Below are 14,914 nucleotides of genomic sequence, written 5' to 3'. Positions count from 1 at the left end.
CAACTTTGCTACTTCCGACTCCGAATTCCCTGGACTCAGATTTTAATTCTGTATCTGAACTTCCTGGCCATCTACTATCATTTTAGATTTAGATGAATACATAGTTAAACGTTTAACAAACAGTACTCCAAGCATATGTACATGTCCTCCAGTTTCTGTGCAGCTGCACATAAACTTAACTTTGCCTTACACACATGCCTGAGGGGTCTGCTGAATTAGCAAGCACCTGAATGCCTGGATGTAAAGCCTGGGTGAAGTTCAGGTTTGGATTAAAAAAACCTGTGGTTCACTTGCACTTCCACTGTGAAGGAGCATGCTGGACTCTCTGTGACTTGAAAGCCACTGCAAGCAAGTCCTTGAAAAGTCCTTGCAGATTGCTAATGGCTGGTGTGATCTTGAGTGTAAGCTAGAAGAAATGTCTCTTTTATATAGTGGCAACGTTGACCTGCAAATATCTGGGAATTACTCTCCCGTGTCTCTGCTGCCTCGATGCCTGCTTGTCTGTGTAGTCCCTGCCTTGTTACTTGGTCAGTATTCAAACATCTCCTTTGGAGGTCGCCGCTGAGCCTCTCTTGAATTGTTCGTTGAGTAAACTTCAAGCACAGGTGTATGTTAATGGGTTTACATCTTTAGAGTGATAAGATTTTCCAGTGACCGAAGTGGCCCAATATACCTACCCAAGAAATTGAAAGTGAGGGGATTTCCAGTTGGGAAGACGTGATTTCAGTTCTTTGATATAAACAGCTTTCCTTTCACCCCCGTCCAAATCAGCCGCAGTAGGTTCCTAATGGATGCTATGCCTACCTATAACAACTTTTAAGTCAGTAACTGCTGCTGGAGCATGGCAGAACACAACCACTAAACAGGTCTTTTCAATCTGTGACTTCTCCACTCCTGTAATTTTTATGTTAAACGTTAACATCAAATTTAGTGAATGAGATGAACTGAAAAATGCAGTGATCCAAAGTAATTTGAGCAATCATTGCTGAAAGACTTAAAATTGGAATAAATGTTTCATGTCCCTGCAGAGCAAAGCTCAGGTAAAGCTGTACATCCTTCATTAGGCTGCACAGAATGCTTTGGAAATACTGATTGCAACTTAGCATAACAAAAGGAGAAAACTTCAGATCTTCTGTGCAGTAGAAGATCACATCAGGCAGTAGGTCAACTTCTGCCCAGGTAGACACTGAGGATCACAGGTTTTTGAGGTTTTCAGAGCAAGGTGTGCATTTCTAACCTTTCTTTCATGGGCATTGTTTGGGAAAGCTTGCAAGGCAATTCCATCCACACCATGGTCCCTTCTCAAGGGATCAGAGCATATTGACATTGCATCACTCAAGACAGTTGAAGTCTTGCTCCTAACCTTGCTTGTCCAGATTTCTACCACATTAGTGTACACCACGTTTTTTCCTGGCTTAGTTTTCAGTTGACTCAACATGGTTTAGCAAAAAAAAATATGTGGTGGGAATGTGCAGAAGAGTAAAGAGAAAGGAGGGGATTTATTTCCTTTCTGTTTATTGCTGGATTTTTAGTTCCTCTTAATGCAGTCTGTAGTACAGCCAGCTTGTATCAGTGACTGATCTTTCTGTTGCTCTGTCTGGGCTGAAAGAATAAACTAAACTGTTCAAAAAGTAAACAAAGGGCACAAATGGTGAGAAAGGAAATAAACAGATTTTTTTAAAAAAAAAACCAAACAACCAAAAATAAGAGCTTCTTTCTCTGACTTAATAACTCTGAAGTTCTTTTTGGCCTTCAGGAGGGGAAATGTTTTTCTTAAGCATTGGTATTGGGAGTTCTGATGGGACAGAATATTTTCAAATCCTTTAGCCTGCCTAAAACTTATCAGTGAAGACATGCAATTTTGTCTCTTTAGTGTGTTTAGTTCTTGAAACGTAGCTTAGCTCTGCTAGACTCTTAGCTAACTATTGTTGTTCATGGCAAGCTGACACAGAATGATGTTTTAATTGTAGATACTCTGCAACTTTCAAACTCTGGATTTGTGTGTTGCCTTTTGTTATTTTTTTTAAGAATAAGAACACAATACATTTGGTGTCCTTTCATGCTCTTAAAAGGAAATCTCTGGCATTATGCTTAACCTATCTGACTTTTCCATCACACCAGCAACCTGATTTTCTGCTAAATCCACATTTTTTATTTGAATGCAGTGAGGGTAGTTTTTGACTGAGCTTGCACACAGTAGAAGTAGGCCAATATACTCTGAGATTTAGTGAAGATTTATTTTCAGTTCCAGCTGTTGTCTTTTCTTGTAAATTAAGTACTAGGCTGCCATTAAGAAGATACGAACTTTGCTCTGGAAATTTGTAACCCAAGTTTAGTGACTTCAGAGCGGGGATTAAAGCAACCCCCTCCTCTTGTCAACAGAAGGTCAGGCAGTTGTAGCATTCAGTCACTAAAAAACCAAAGAACCCCCAGTGTCCTGTCATGGCTGGCTGCCTTTGGTTGTCTCTCATGGAGCAGCAGGCACTGCTGGGTCAATCTGCTTGGCCCAGTCCAATCTTTTGCTTCAGTAGGTCATGTTTCCAGCACTGTTGGAAACTATTAATTGCCATGAGCATGTATACTAGTTTCAATCTGCTCAGAGAAGAGACAAAGAAACATGATTATATTCATTGTTGCTTTTTATTAGCTGTGGTTGGTGTAGCTCGGAAGGCAGCGCCCTGAGGGCTGCGCTCCAGACCTGCTGCAGGAACACGTGCAGCTCTGGTGAGAAGTAAAATAGGTAAGTGTGTGTGGGGAAGCCCAAGCATGTTTCATTTGAGCGAGGAATTATGAAGCGTTAACTGAACGGCTTTCCCTTTCCCTTATAGATTAGACAGCACAGTTGCAGCTACCTTCCCTAGAGGTCTGGAAGGGAGGAGTTGTCAGACAGATGGCTGTAGTAATTGCTTTTCTTTTTCTCCCCCTTGATAGAAAACCTTGGGAAGCAAAACTGTAAGGCCTAATTCTTCTGCGGCGAATCTGGTCTCTGCTAGGAATTGAATTTGTGCCAGTTTAAGAGGAGAACCAGGAGTAGATTAACTGACTTATTTTATTTGTTTTGGTTTTGTGGTGGATTTCTTTTCTCTAGTATCACATCCTTATTCACATTTTAATTGTCCTGGCAAATTCAGTTAGCCAAAGTAATGAAGAACTGCATGGTATGTCCGAAGATTCAACTTTGGTGACCCATGTAGAGGACTGCCATTTTTTCACATAATACTGATTGGTCAATAAATCTTTTTTCTTTTTTAAATTTGAGAAGCTGTGTGTAACTGCCCCTTCAATTAAAAATAGTTAAAACCGTTAAGACCACAAGAATAATAGCACAGAAGCTAGGAAATGCCTGGTGTATGTTTTGATATGATCTTTAGTTGCATGGCTATGTAGACTTTTTATCAGAGGACAGGACTGCTCTGAAGTGACCAGGTGTTGTCCAGTCTCTTCTGCAGAACTGGCAAGATGCAATGAAACAAGACAGTTGTTGTCAAGCTCCTGCTGCTTGTCAGCTTCCTAAAACTTTCCCATTGATTTTTGGGTCCCTGTGTAGTGAATTAAAACATGTCTATCATCAATAAGTTTTTCTGAGGTAGTCTACAAGCATGCAGCTGTTAGGTCAATGTCAGCTTAAAGCAGGGTTTTCTCAGCTGTGCTGTCTGTCCCACAGGAAAAAGGGATGTTGCTTCTGCCCAAGAGGCTGGACGCCACTTCCTGCAGACTTGTGGCTTGCAGTACAAAGACTAGGAAGGCTACAGAGCCTCCTGGGGTAAAGCTGATGGAAGATATGGGTGGATTAATGTTCACTAATGCTAGGCAAAATGTCATAGCTTTAGGACAGGGGTCCTCAAACTTTTTAAACAGGGGGCCGGCACGGATGAAGTGGCAGGCAGTCATCTGCGGCTGCTTGGTTCCCCCCCCCCCCCCCCCCCCAGCCCCCGGTGGGGGGTTCTGTAAATACTGGGGGCCGGATTGAGGACCCTGGGGGGCTGTATCCAGCCCGTGGGCCGTAGTTTGAGGACCCCTGCTTTAAGACAAACCCAGACCTGTGTCTTTCATTAAGAACTTTTTTCAAGCTTTATTTTTAGTCAAAGATTAAAAACTTCCTTCATCATCCCCAAGCAATCGTGTTTCCAAGGACAGGAACTTACATTGCAAGCTCTGTGCTGTGGTGGTGTTACAAATTCATCGATATTGGAGAGTAACTACCTTTTACGCACTGTCCTAGAGGAATATGCAAGAGTACAAATGTGACCTTCTGTGCTGTTGGCTTCAGCTGCTGACATTTCTTAGCCATGTGATTTGCCATTTGGGCTCATGAGGTATCTTCCCTCTTCTCCTTCTCCTGCTAGTTTCTTCTGCTACAATTTCTTTTCCCAGCATGTCAGTGTGTGAGCTATACTCACTTAAATGTGTGATTCCTAGTCACCAGATGTATCTTATACCCCCCTTCTCATCATCTGAATGTTTCCTGCTGAGTGTGGGCTTTACAGCAAATCTCATGTGCCTTGTCTTGCCCAGGCAGGGGATTTGATGAGAACTAACTGGCACTCTGCAGTTCTTGTTTCTATTACTTTATCTTATCTTTACACTACAAAACTCTTTTGGTAGAAAAAGAATATTTAGAAACCAGTAACTATTTTTTAGGGCAAACTAATAAAGCAGCTATACAAAGGTGTGGGGGAGAATTTCGCTTTTGCTCAAGACTAGTTGATATTGATGATGCCTTCATATTGGCAAACATCAAAAGCAAGCTATTATACTGCCAGATTTGTTACCCTGGAGGGATGAGCAAGTCTCTGAGAGGCTAGAGATGGTGACACATTTTCTATTTCATTTTCCATTTCTGTTGAGCCTCCTTATGATTGTCTCATCCATTGTGGAAAACTTTCCTCCATTTTTGCAACTGTTTGGCATAAGCTCAGTCCTGGTCACCAAAACCTGGGTGCACCTGTCTGCACAGGTGTCACAGTATCTTTACATCTTCTGGATGCGGAAATCAACAGTGTAATCTTCAATGGATGCTCCAAGATTTCTCAGTTCTGAGAATCTAAGCTCTGTTTTATTACTTTTTTGATTCCCTCCCCACACACACACACTTCTGGGTTGGTTGGGGTTTTTTTTTCCTGTTTTTTGATTCTGCTATAGCCACCTCTAAACATCCATTTTTCTCTCTTCTGCCTCCGTCTTGCTGCCATCCTGTTTGAAAAGGGCAGATCTATTAATATTATGGTGATTCAGAAACACTTCAAGTAGAGTCTGAATGATGACAGAAGTCTTTAACCAGAAATTTGGAGAGACTTGTCATATCTGTTGAGAATTATATTCATAGATTACAGGACCTTTTTCTTGCTGGTTCCTTGGGTGTAGTATTTATCTGACTGTAAACAGGGCTATTAACGTGCTGTTCTTGAGCAGCTGGCAGAGAAATCAGGCTTATGGTGTTCTCTGCTTTCTAATAAATAACCCTGTATATTCAACATTATTTATTTTGCCTTTTTGTACTCTGTAGTTTCCCCCACGGATCCTATTCTGGGCATGCATGGGGAAACTGAAAAGTTAAAAAGGAAAACTTAATGGGTTACTGTTTTTTAGTTTCCTTTGGGAACATACACCTACCTCTATCTCATCAAAACCTGGAGTGCCACATGACTGTTGGCTGGGATCTCTGTGCTGCCACCATATAGATCATGAATTGGCATGAAACTCACTTCAGGTGTGCTAGAGGAAGAGGTAAACACAGCAGCTCAGGGTGGCAGGCTGTAAACTGGTTTGTGGGTCCTCTGACTTCCCTGATTTGTCTGTGACAGATGCGTGGAACAGGTGATGCTGTGCCAGTTCACATGACAATGGTTTTGCGCATAGGAAGGACAAGGGTATAAAACAGACTCTGGGAATCCTGATGTGTAAGGATTAAGGATTTATGGATGCTTGATATAAAGACAGGAAAAAGCTGTGGGAGGAGAGGTGAGATTACTGCAGCACGGTACTTGGCTGCCTTGAATAATGTCAGTTAGGGTCAGTAGGATAGCTGCCAGGAGATCAGGAGGCTGTTCAGTCCTTCAGTCTCTTAAATGACCATGTGCCCTATTGGAAACAAAGCTCAGCAAATAGAATTGCTGGTTATATTTGTAAAAGCACAGAATGAAAATCGGTTCTCTGTCCCTAGCTGTTCTGTGGTCTTTCCTTTGAGAAACTGAGCATAACTTGCTGAATATAAGGTACTGAGTTTAGCTTTACTATATATGTCAATGGATTTCCACAGACCATAACACTGAATTATCTCAGGTCTAAGGTGTCTGCAGACAGAGACTCAAAGCATGTTACTGTTCTAGCCTTTCTGTTGCTCTGTCTAGAAATTCACAGGTTTTGCCCTATTTGAAAATCAATTGCAAATGAGTGCCCTGCTGGTGAAAAGGTCCTAATGGCTGTTCCAGTACTGGAGAATGGCTTTCCTTCAATGCCTCTAGAAAAAATATAGCACAGAGAAGACCATATGTTGCTCGAGCGGAAGAGACCAGCCCTGTTCTGGCCTGGTGCATCACTGGTTCCTTTGGCCTGTTTGTTATAGAAACCTTGTGAAATATAGTCATGATGGTGATGTTGAGAGAAAGGACATGGGTCTATTTTTCCCCAAGTAGATTTCAGAACAATGTCAGTAATGTCTGGAAGATCATCTGCCAGTGGCACGCTGTGTAGTACAGGGCAATTCTACAGGTAGATGTGTATTGCTTCTGGCAGTGGCGATCCAGGCTGGAGGAAAGAGGATGTGGTGAGGTGGTCCAGACAACCACTGCACTGTGGCTGCCATGAAGTAGTGCAATCCATTAGAGCACAAGGTTAAGTTGCCCTGATGTCATGGCAGAGATGAGGCAAATCCCACTCTTAATTCCTGCTCTGTGAAGTCTTGAGAGAAAAGCAAGCACTGAGCTGGTGTCAGAATGTATTTGTACCTGGCAGAATGACCAGGCTCCCTTATATTACAAGCTATCTCAGTCAGCTGAGGGCAGCAGGGCTTTGCAAGGGTTCTTGTCATCCTAAGCAAAGGCAAAGTCTCTTGGTTTTGACAGGGTCATCTCTGGAGGTTGTCATGAGTCTGCATAAGATGCTGTGCGAAGATGTGTTGGGCTGTAGTTTTCATTGTTGCATTTCTTGTGCCTTGAGTGGGGAGAAAATATGGTGCTTTTCCTACAGAGGCTGTATCTACCTTCTGATGTGTTTGTGATCTCTGCTGCTGTTGTAGTTTAACCCCAGCTGGCAACCAAGCACCACGCAGCTGCTTGCTCACTCCCTGCCACCTGGAGGGGTGGGGAGGAGAATCAGAAAGGAATGTAAAACTCAAGGGTTGAAATAAGAACAACTTAATTTAAACAGAATAAAAAGCTAAGAACAACAACAACAACAATAATAATAATTACAGTTACAATGAAAAGGTGGGGGAAAGGATAAAATCCAAAGGAAAAGGGAGAAAGGAAAACAAGTGATGCACAGTACAACTGCTCACCACCCGCTGACTGATGCCCAGCCAGTCCCCGAGCAACGATCCCCCCTGCCCCAGCTAACCCCCCAAGTTTCTATACCAAGCATGATGTCCCATGGTATGGAATATCTCTTTAGCTGGTTCAGGTCAGCTGACCTGGCTCTGTCCCCTCCCAGCCTCTTGTGCCCCTCCAGCCCTCTGGCTGTTGGGGTCCAAGAAACCGAAAAGTCCTTGACTTAGAGTAAACATTACCCAGCAACAACTGGAAACATCAGTGTGTTACCAGCATTGTTCTCACATCGGAGCCAAAACACAGCACTGTACTAGCTACTAGGAAGAAAGTTAACCCCATCCCAGCCGAAACCAGGACAATTGTGTATTCGGGTTTTGACAGAGAATAAACCACAAATATAAATTGTCCCACTATGCTTTTTGGAACAAATTGCTCTCTTCCCTACTTGTAGCCCCTGCCAGTTCAGGAGATTTTGAGTCTTGATGGTCTTCTGTTATATATGTGCCGTACCTGACATAGACCCAGACCTCTGACAACTCTTGGGCTCCATTCAGGTGATGAGAAAGGTAGTATAAAATACACTTTGGTGACTAGGAATCACACATTCAAATAAGTAAGTATAGCTCACACACTGATGTGCTGGACTCTCGGGCTATAACTGTGTGGCTCAGTCCTCTACAGACACCCAGCTTGGTTACCTGGGGTATATCTCTTCTCAGAATAAAAATAAACTAGTCTGCGTCCAAGCTAAATGGAGGCCAAAAAATGGTGGTGGTGTTTTGTACCTGTACAGTGGCTAAAGGCCTACTTACAGTAGGTGCTATTGTAACATAAACCTTTATCCTGCCAGTTGAGACAGCAGATAAGCAGATATTCCCCAGTAAATGTTGCTGGTCTAGACTGGGGTGAAGAGTGGGGAGAACAGCTGGGTGCACCTATTACAGAAAGATCAGGTTAGCTCAATGCAAGGTTGTAGTTGCTGGTCACTGAATAGATCACACAAAATTGTGGTGTTTTTTCCCCAGCTGCTTGCTAACTTGTGTGTGTGGGTTTGGGTTTTTTTTAACTTTTCAGTGTTTACTTCAGAAGAACAGGCTTTGTTTTCGTGAGAATAAAGCCTCACAGCCCCTTATTTCCTCCTTTTACTATGTATTTGCTTGTAGCGGAAAAAGCACCAGCAAAGGAAACTGTTCTGGATTGGTTAGTTACATAAAGTCCTCGAGCAGAGACCAGGGTGTTCAGGGTGGAACGTGGCACCCTATCTGAAATAGATGTTACTGTTTAAAAGACTGAAAAGCTGCTTTATGTGGGAGGCCAAATGCAGTGGCTTAATGTGAAACACGAAGTAGTAAGGAGCAGGCTGTCAGCTTGAGCAAACCTGTGACAAACGCTGGCAAATCTACTGGAGCTGCTTTATGAAAACCTATCTCTAAAATCACAAGGCAATAGATAAAGCGAGTAGGCTGAAGATGAGACTGTAAGTATCATAAACTTTTCCATGATAGTCATATAACATCTGAACCAATAGTCAAGTGTGGCTCTTTTCCTTTGAGTGTTGTCTTTTTTTCTGGATTCTTAAAGGATGGGAAAATTGTCGTTAAGGCTTTATTAACTCATTTAAGATTTCTGTTTTCACTTGCACAGATGAAATCATGCAGCAGGAGATACGGCCGCTGGTTGCAGTGGATATAATAGAGCAGCTCCACAGGCAATTTGCTATCTTGTCAGGTAAGAAGTTGCTGGTAATCATGCTCCAGGATTCTTTTTGAAACATGTTGGAAACTATCATGCTGTCACCCTTCAGCTGTGTACAGCAGTTGCAGTCTTATTTTTGTATTGCTAATGAAGAGTGCTGTTACATTCAGACACTCACAGTGCATGGAACTGATAAATGCCAACTTGCTGTGCTTATTTGTCTTAAGGTGAGCTCGTTTTCCATGCTGTCCACAGTGGGGTGGGGGGGAACAGATTTAGAGGGTAAGAAATTAAACAGAACTTTGTGTACATATCCTTGCACAATGACCAGGCCTTCTGTTTGTGGGAAAAGATTTTTGGTCTACCAGGGAGCTATTTATGGCCTTCCCCCTCTGCCTTTGTTTTGAAAATAATTCATTTCTGAAGTACAAGGTTCTAATCTTTTAAAGATTTGGTTACTACATACTCCTTTTTTTGCCTGAAGTTTGCAGTCACACAAAGTGATGCAGCTCCTGCCCTGAATAAATAGCTGATATTGAAATATTTGCCAAAGTATTTAATATATTTATTTTGGATACTGTAGAAAATAAATCCTTATCTGGGTCCTAAAATGGCCTCTGCTGTTGACTGTATGGCCTCTGGCAACACTTTTTGTCTCTGTTTCTGCCTGATCTGTAGGTAAGGGAATTAAGAATTTGCTTTCTTTCTTCTGCATAGACACACAGTGAAGTATCATGAGTTTGCACAAAATACTGAGATGGTCATAATAAGGTACTCTTGGACAGCCTGTCCTTCTCTGCTTGGTGGAGAGGAGCACTGGGTACACGCTGCAGTGAGTACAAGGACCCAGCTCTGTAAATGATCAACTCAGCAGGCCCAATCCTTATTGCATCCTCACATTAAGTACACTCCAAGCTCCCAAATGAAATACAAATCTTAAGTTACTGAGAGTTCTTTATGGGGCTCTAAGTATTAAAACTTGATTTTTCAAGTTTCTAGGTACCATCTTGTGGCAGTTTCATAAGCTCAATAACTAACTGTTTTGCATTCGTCAGAGTGTGTTGACTGAGCAGAGGTGGAACAGCTGCCTTCTCATCTACAGTAATGGATCTCAGGGTCACATCTTCCTAGAATTCCTGATAAACGTAAACCTCCGTGCAAAACAGTCTCAGCAACTGCATAGTATTGCTCAAACCTTTTGTATCCCATCATTGTGCTCAGTGCAGGGTAACTAGGAAATGCTACTGTAGCATCTATCCCAAGACCGTTTTGAGGGGTAATGTTGCAGTATTCTCCTTTGGCTGTCCAGGTACTCACCTGCATACCATGTGCTTAGTGTAGCTCTGCCATGCTGAACTGAAGAGGATGGTGAGTAACTTGGTATTACTGTTAAGTGATTCACACCTGACTGCCAGAGATTTCAATGCACAGATGCCACAACAAGGTCTCAGAAGCATTAGGTAGTCAGGTGAAGATGGGCACCCCTTTCCTTTAAGGTGCTAGCTGCTTAACAGCAAAAATTAATGACTGATGGGTGGGAGCTGACAAGTTCTTAATCAGGGGGCTGTTGTCAAGTTTGAAACCAATCCTCACTTAAAGAGCTGCTTCAGGAATGCTACTCGCACCCATTTTATTAGTGCTAAACTGACTAAAATAGTCTAAATACAAGGAAGGGAACAGGGAATCTAATAACTGTTCAGTTCCTTCTGGGTCTTGATGTTAACTTCAGTCATATCACCACTGGGATGCTTGTCTGCTCCTTGTAAGCAAGAAAATACTTATCAGCTGGTCTCTAGAATGATCTGCTTGCTTTTTCTGCTTACCAGGCATGCAGAGCTGCTGAAACCAATTTTGTTTTCAAGGCTTTTGACTGGTACACAAATGCCTGAAACAACCTATGTTGGTGTAAAGAGCATCATGCATGGTGACATTTCAGTGTCTTGTGTGCAATGCCTATCCAGTAAAAAAATGGAGGACTGCTCTTCTTTTAACTATTGTTACCTTGCAACATTTGAGACCATTAATAAAAGCTATACATGGCATGTCATGAGCAACTTGTGGGAAGTGGTTTTGCTGAACAGGAAGAAAAACCCATTTTGAGTTCCAGCTAGAATATTAAACATGGCACAGAAGTGTCAAGGGTAAATATAAAAACACATTTTCATATTTCTTTATGAACTCATCTTTTCAGCAGTGCCTGTATTCTCACCTGCTGTTTTAGCAAATTCAACCCTTCGCATTTGATCAAATTCTTTTATTCTTGGAAATGATCAGAAAGATGTTTTAATAAGACTATTTAATCCTAAGGTGCTTAAAGAATTTGAAAATAATTCTTCATAGAAAGCAGGGCTGAGGAGCTTGTTTGTTAGGGGTTGGTAAATAACTGGTTCATTGGCATACAATTACTAATAACAAATACTAAAAGTGAGTGAAAAGGAGTCTTTCATGTCCCCATCTACAGAAATAACAAATCCCATTTGAAGAATTTTCAGGCTTATCTAAAATCTCCTCAGCAGAGTCCAGAAATAGTATCCTAACAAGAAATAAGGCAGTATAGTTCATAGTTTCTACATTGTTTTCAGTTTGAAGTTTACAGCTGCATTTGGAAATCTGGGTGCCTCCAGTCCAAAATCCCCGTGGCAGCCCTTGAAGACTATCATAAAAGTAAAATCATCTACTCGGAGGTCTCTTTAGCCCAATATCTTAGTCTGTTGGTGACAGCTGGTGGGTAATAGGTAAAATATAACATCAGGAATATTCCTTACTGTCCCTTTATTGTCTCCTGCAAATGGAGGTTTAGGTACAAAGGTACAAGCCAGAAATTACTATACTTTTCAAACATGTGTTTCTCTAAAAAAGCGTGACTTTCTCTTTCCTCTAATGAAAGATTGGGTGTGGGTTTTTTTCATCCAATGAAAACAGATCTGGGCACTCTCCTGCCTCATTTCACTTTATTAAAGTAATTCACACATAAATGACCTCATTTGATTTTTATTTTTATTTTCTAGGCAGCTCTGCAGCTTTTCCTTAAAGCATGCTGCTTTTCATTAGGCACACTCACCACAAATATTTTGGTGCTTCAGTGCTTGCCTACATGGAGACTGAAAATCTGATACCTAGCCTATTTCCTGTTTTTTCCATGCTGATATGTTCCAGCTTAGTAGCTGTTGTCTGGGGGAAAAAAAAATCCCTCTGCTCTTTGGCCCTGTCACAGTGGGCAGTAAAAACCACTCCCAACATACTTGTAGAGTGTTTGGGGCATATAATGTGTTTTTCTGAACATATTTATAAAAATGGCATATGCTGATTTATACCAGTTGGGGTTTTTTCTTTCACTCTTTAGGCTGCAGCCTCCAGAGGGCCACTAGCCACCTCTTCCATGCATGCACACACAGAGCTCAGAGGATGTTAGCAGTGAGTCTGGTTTGTGCTACTGCACAGCCTCTAGCTTTGTCAAGCTCTCCTGTTGGATCCTGTGGACCCCACATCCATTTGTTCAGCAATAATGAAAGTAAATGGTTGGCTGTTGCAAGTAAATATTTACTTGGTTAGTATCAGCTTTTTCTTGTAATGGTAGTATTAACAGCAGGCAGCTAAGGCAGATGTAGGGAAACCATACTATTCCCTTGCAAGTAAAGCAAAAGAGAAAGAGTAGAACAATTGGAGTCAAAGGCTCTTTGTTTTCTCTGGACATGACTCATTAGAAACATTTTCCTGACAATCGCTGTGTACAAGCTTCTTAGAAGACAATCTGACTATCTTGCAGTGTCTGAGCAGATGATGGGAATTATATAACAAGCCTAATGAATTTGATGTTTGATTGTGTCAAGGTCTAGTTATAATGAATGTATTAGATACTAACAGCCTCTTCTTTCTACCAGACTAATCAAGACCGTACTGTCCATGCCAAGAACAGGGAAACTCTCCAAAGCCTTCCCTGGTCCACTGTAGTGGCAGAAAAGGCTGTGGTGTAACGTGATAATGTCCTAATCACATAGTTCTGCTTTGGTCATCTTTTTTCCATGTGCTGTTCTAGCCTTGCTTAGCTTGTGAGATCTAGTTGGGAGTACTAGTTCTTGTGGTTAAATTCTGGTTTTGAAACCACTACTGCCTTTTTCCTTTCCCTTAAAACTGAACTCCCAATTATGGGACTACAGCTGTGACAACATAAGAGTGCACGGCTATGTTTGTGTGTTTCCTGTAGCTGTTAAGGGAGCTAGATCATGAAGCTGGGTAGTACTGAAAACCTGGCTATTTGAATGCAAACCAGTTTTTACTCAAGTATGGAGAACCAGTGGTAAAATACTGTTCCTGTCCTGCTGACTGACTAATAACCCACTGTACCAATCTGTTCTTGGAACCTCTACTACCCCCTCCCTTTTTATCTGCGGCTTCACAACCTGTTCTTATCTGTAATTACTCTGTCAAAAAGCCCAATCTGCCATTTGCAGCAATAATGGATCACAAATTTATTAGACAAACTGTCAAGAAGTGTCTTAGCAGAGATTAATTTCCTTTGTGTTCTGCTCTTGTTGAGTCCATGGACTTCAGTGGATGGGAGGCTATAGCTGAAAAGGGTAACTGACTCTGAAGCCAGTTTATTTGATTTCCAAAGCCTGGAGGTTATTTGGCCGTCTGCTTCCTGTTTAAACTGAGCCTTTTGGAAAACCTGGCTTGATCTCGCCAAAAGACAGTTTGAAGCTTGTGTAAAAATCTAGACCCAGGAAGCATCATTTAACTTTAATGAGAAATTCAGCGTTCACAACCCTTACATGCTCTGTTTTAGTTTTCCATGTTGAGTAAAAAGCAAAACTTGACCAAGGCAGTGAAACTTCAGCCAGGATATCACTGACCTCTCTTGCTGTGTGACCCAGGAGATGAATTGTATTCACATCTGCTATGACTAAGGAGCGCTCTGCGTATGGGCAGGCCCAAGCAGTTGGCCTGCATGTGTCAGCAAAATTTGAAAGAAAAGTTTCCAATACTGATGAGTTGGTGTCTGTGGCAAGCTGGGGAGGCTTTTTTCTGGAACTTTTCTTGCCCATGGCCTGTTTGTTGGTTTGGGTTTTGTTTTGTTTTGTTTTCCCCATGGGATTTGCATATTTGGTAAGCTCTAGTTAGATGTTACTTTATGAAACCTGCTATTAGTGTTACAGGAAGAGCTGCTGGCTATGGAATAGAGCTTCAGTGTAGCCCCTGATTGTCTAAACCATGGATATTTGGGGTCCCTGGACAGGAGGCATAGGTGGGCTAGAACTGAGGAATGGGAAATTTCCTATGATCCCCATAGTGTCCAGGAACTTGGCCTGCAGTCGTGATTGCTGCTTTCACATCAGTCATACCAATGTGCAACTTCAGCTGTGAGAGCTCTCAGAATTCAGCACTCACACCTCATTTGTCAATCACACCCTTTACAATGCAAAGCAAAATTAAATTCTCTGTGCCACTATATCCTGTTTCTACCCCCTGCATATTCCTCCCCTGAATACTTCAGCTGTTTTGTTTCCACAGTGGAATTCTGGCCCTGTCTTCACTGCAACATCTAGCCAGGCTGCATTGGCAGCTGGAAAGTCTATCTAATAGGAGCAACTACGAATGCTGCTTTGCGTCCTGGGACCGGCACACATGAGAGTGGGTGATGGTCCCATTACTGTGCCCAAATGCAGCTTGTGTGCCATCTCTCCTACTTCTTTTTCCCTTCTACATTCACTCTGTACTTCTGTCACCCAGGT

General features: G+C 42.1%; 1 protein-coding gene across 8 annotated transcripts in view; it reads left to right on the top strand.

Annotated features, from left to right (window-relative positions):
• Window positions 1–14,914, top strand: part of MCF2L2 (MCF.2 cell line derived transforming sequence-like 2) — a 190,519-nt gene that overhangs the window by 39,941 nt on the left and 135,664 nt on the right. For all 8 annotated transcript variants that reach the window (XR_013931650.1, XR_013931651.1, XM_080409108.1 and 5 more), the window contains exon 2: window positions 9,132–9,215. Coding sequence is in view for 6 of the 8 variants with exons in the window: in XM_080409108.1 (XP_080265234.1) it covers window positions 9,132–9,215 (84 nt within the window). In the remaining 2 variants the exon portion in view is untranslated. The remainder of the gene's footprint in view (window positions 1–9,131; window positions 9,216–14,914) is intronic.

Source organism: Falco punctatus (assembly GCF_963210335.1).
Source record: "Falco punctatus genome assembly, chromosome: 13".
In the NCBI taxonomy this organism is placed as follows: domain Eukaryota; kingdom Metazoa; phylum Chordata; class Aves; order Falconiformes; family Falconidae; genus Falco; species Falco punctatus.
This window is presented reverse-complemented; position numbering and strand designations above follow the sequence as displayed.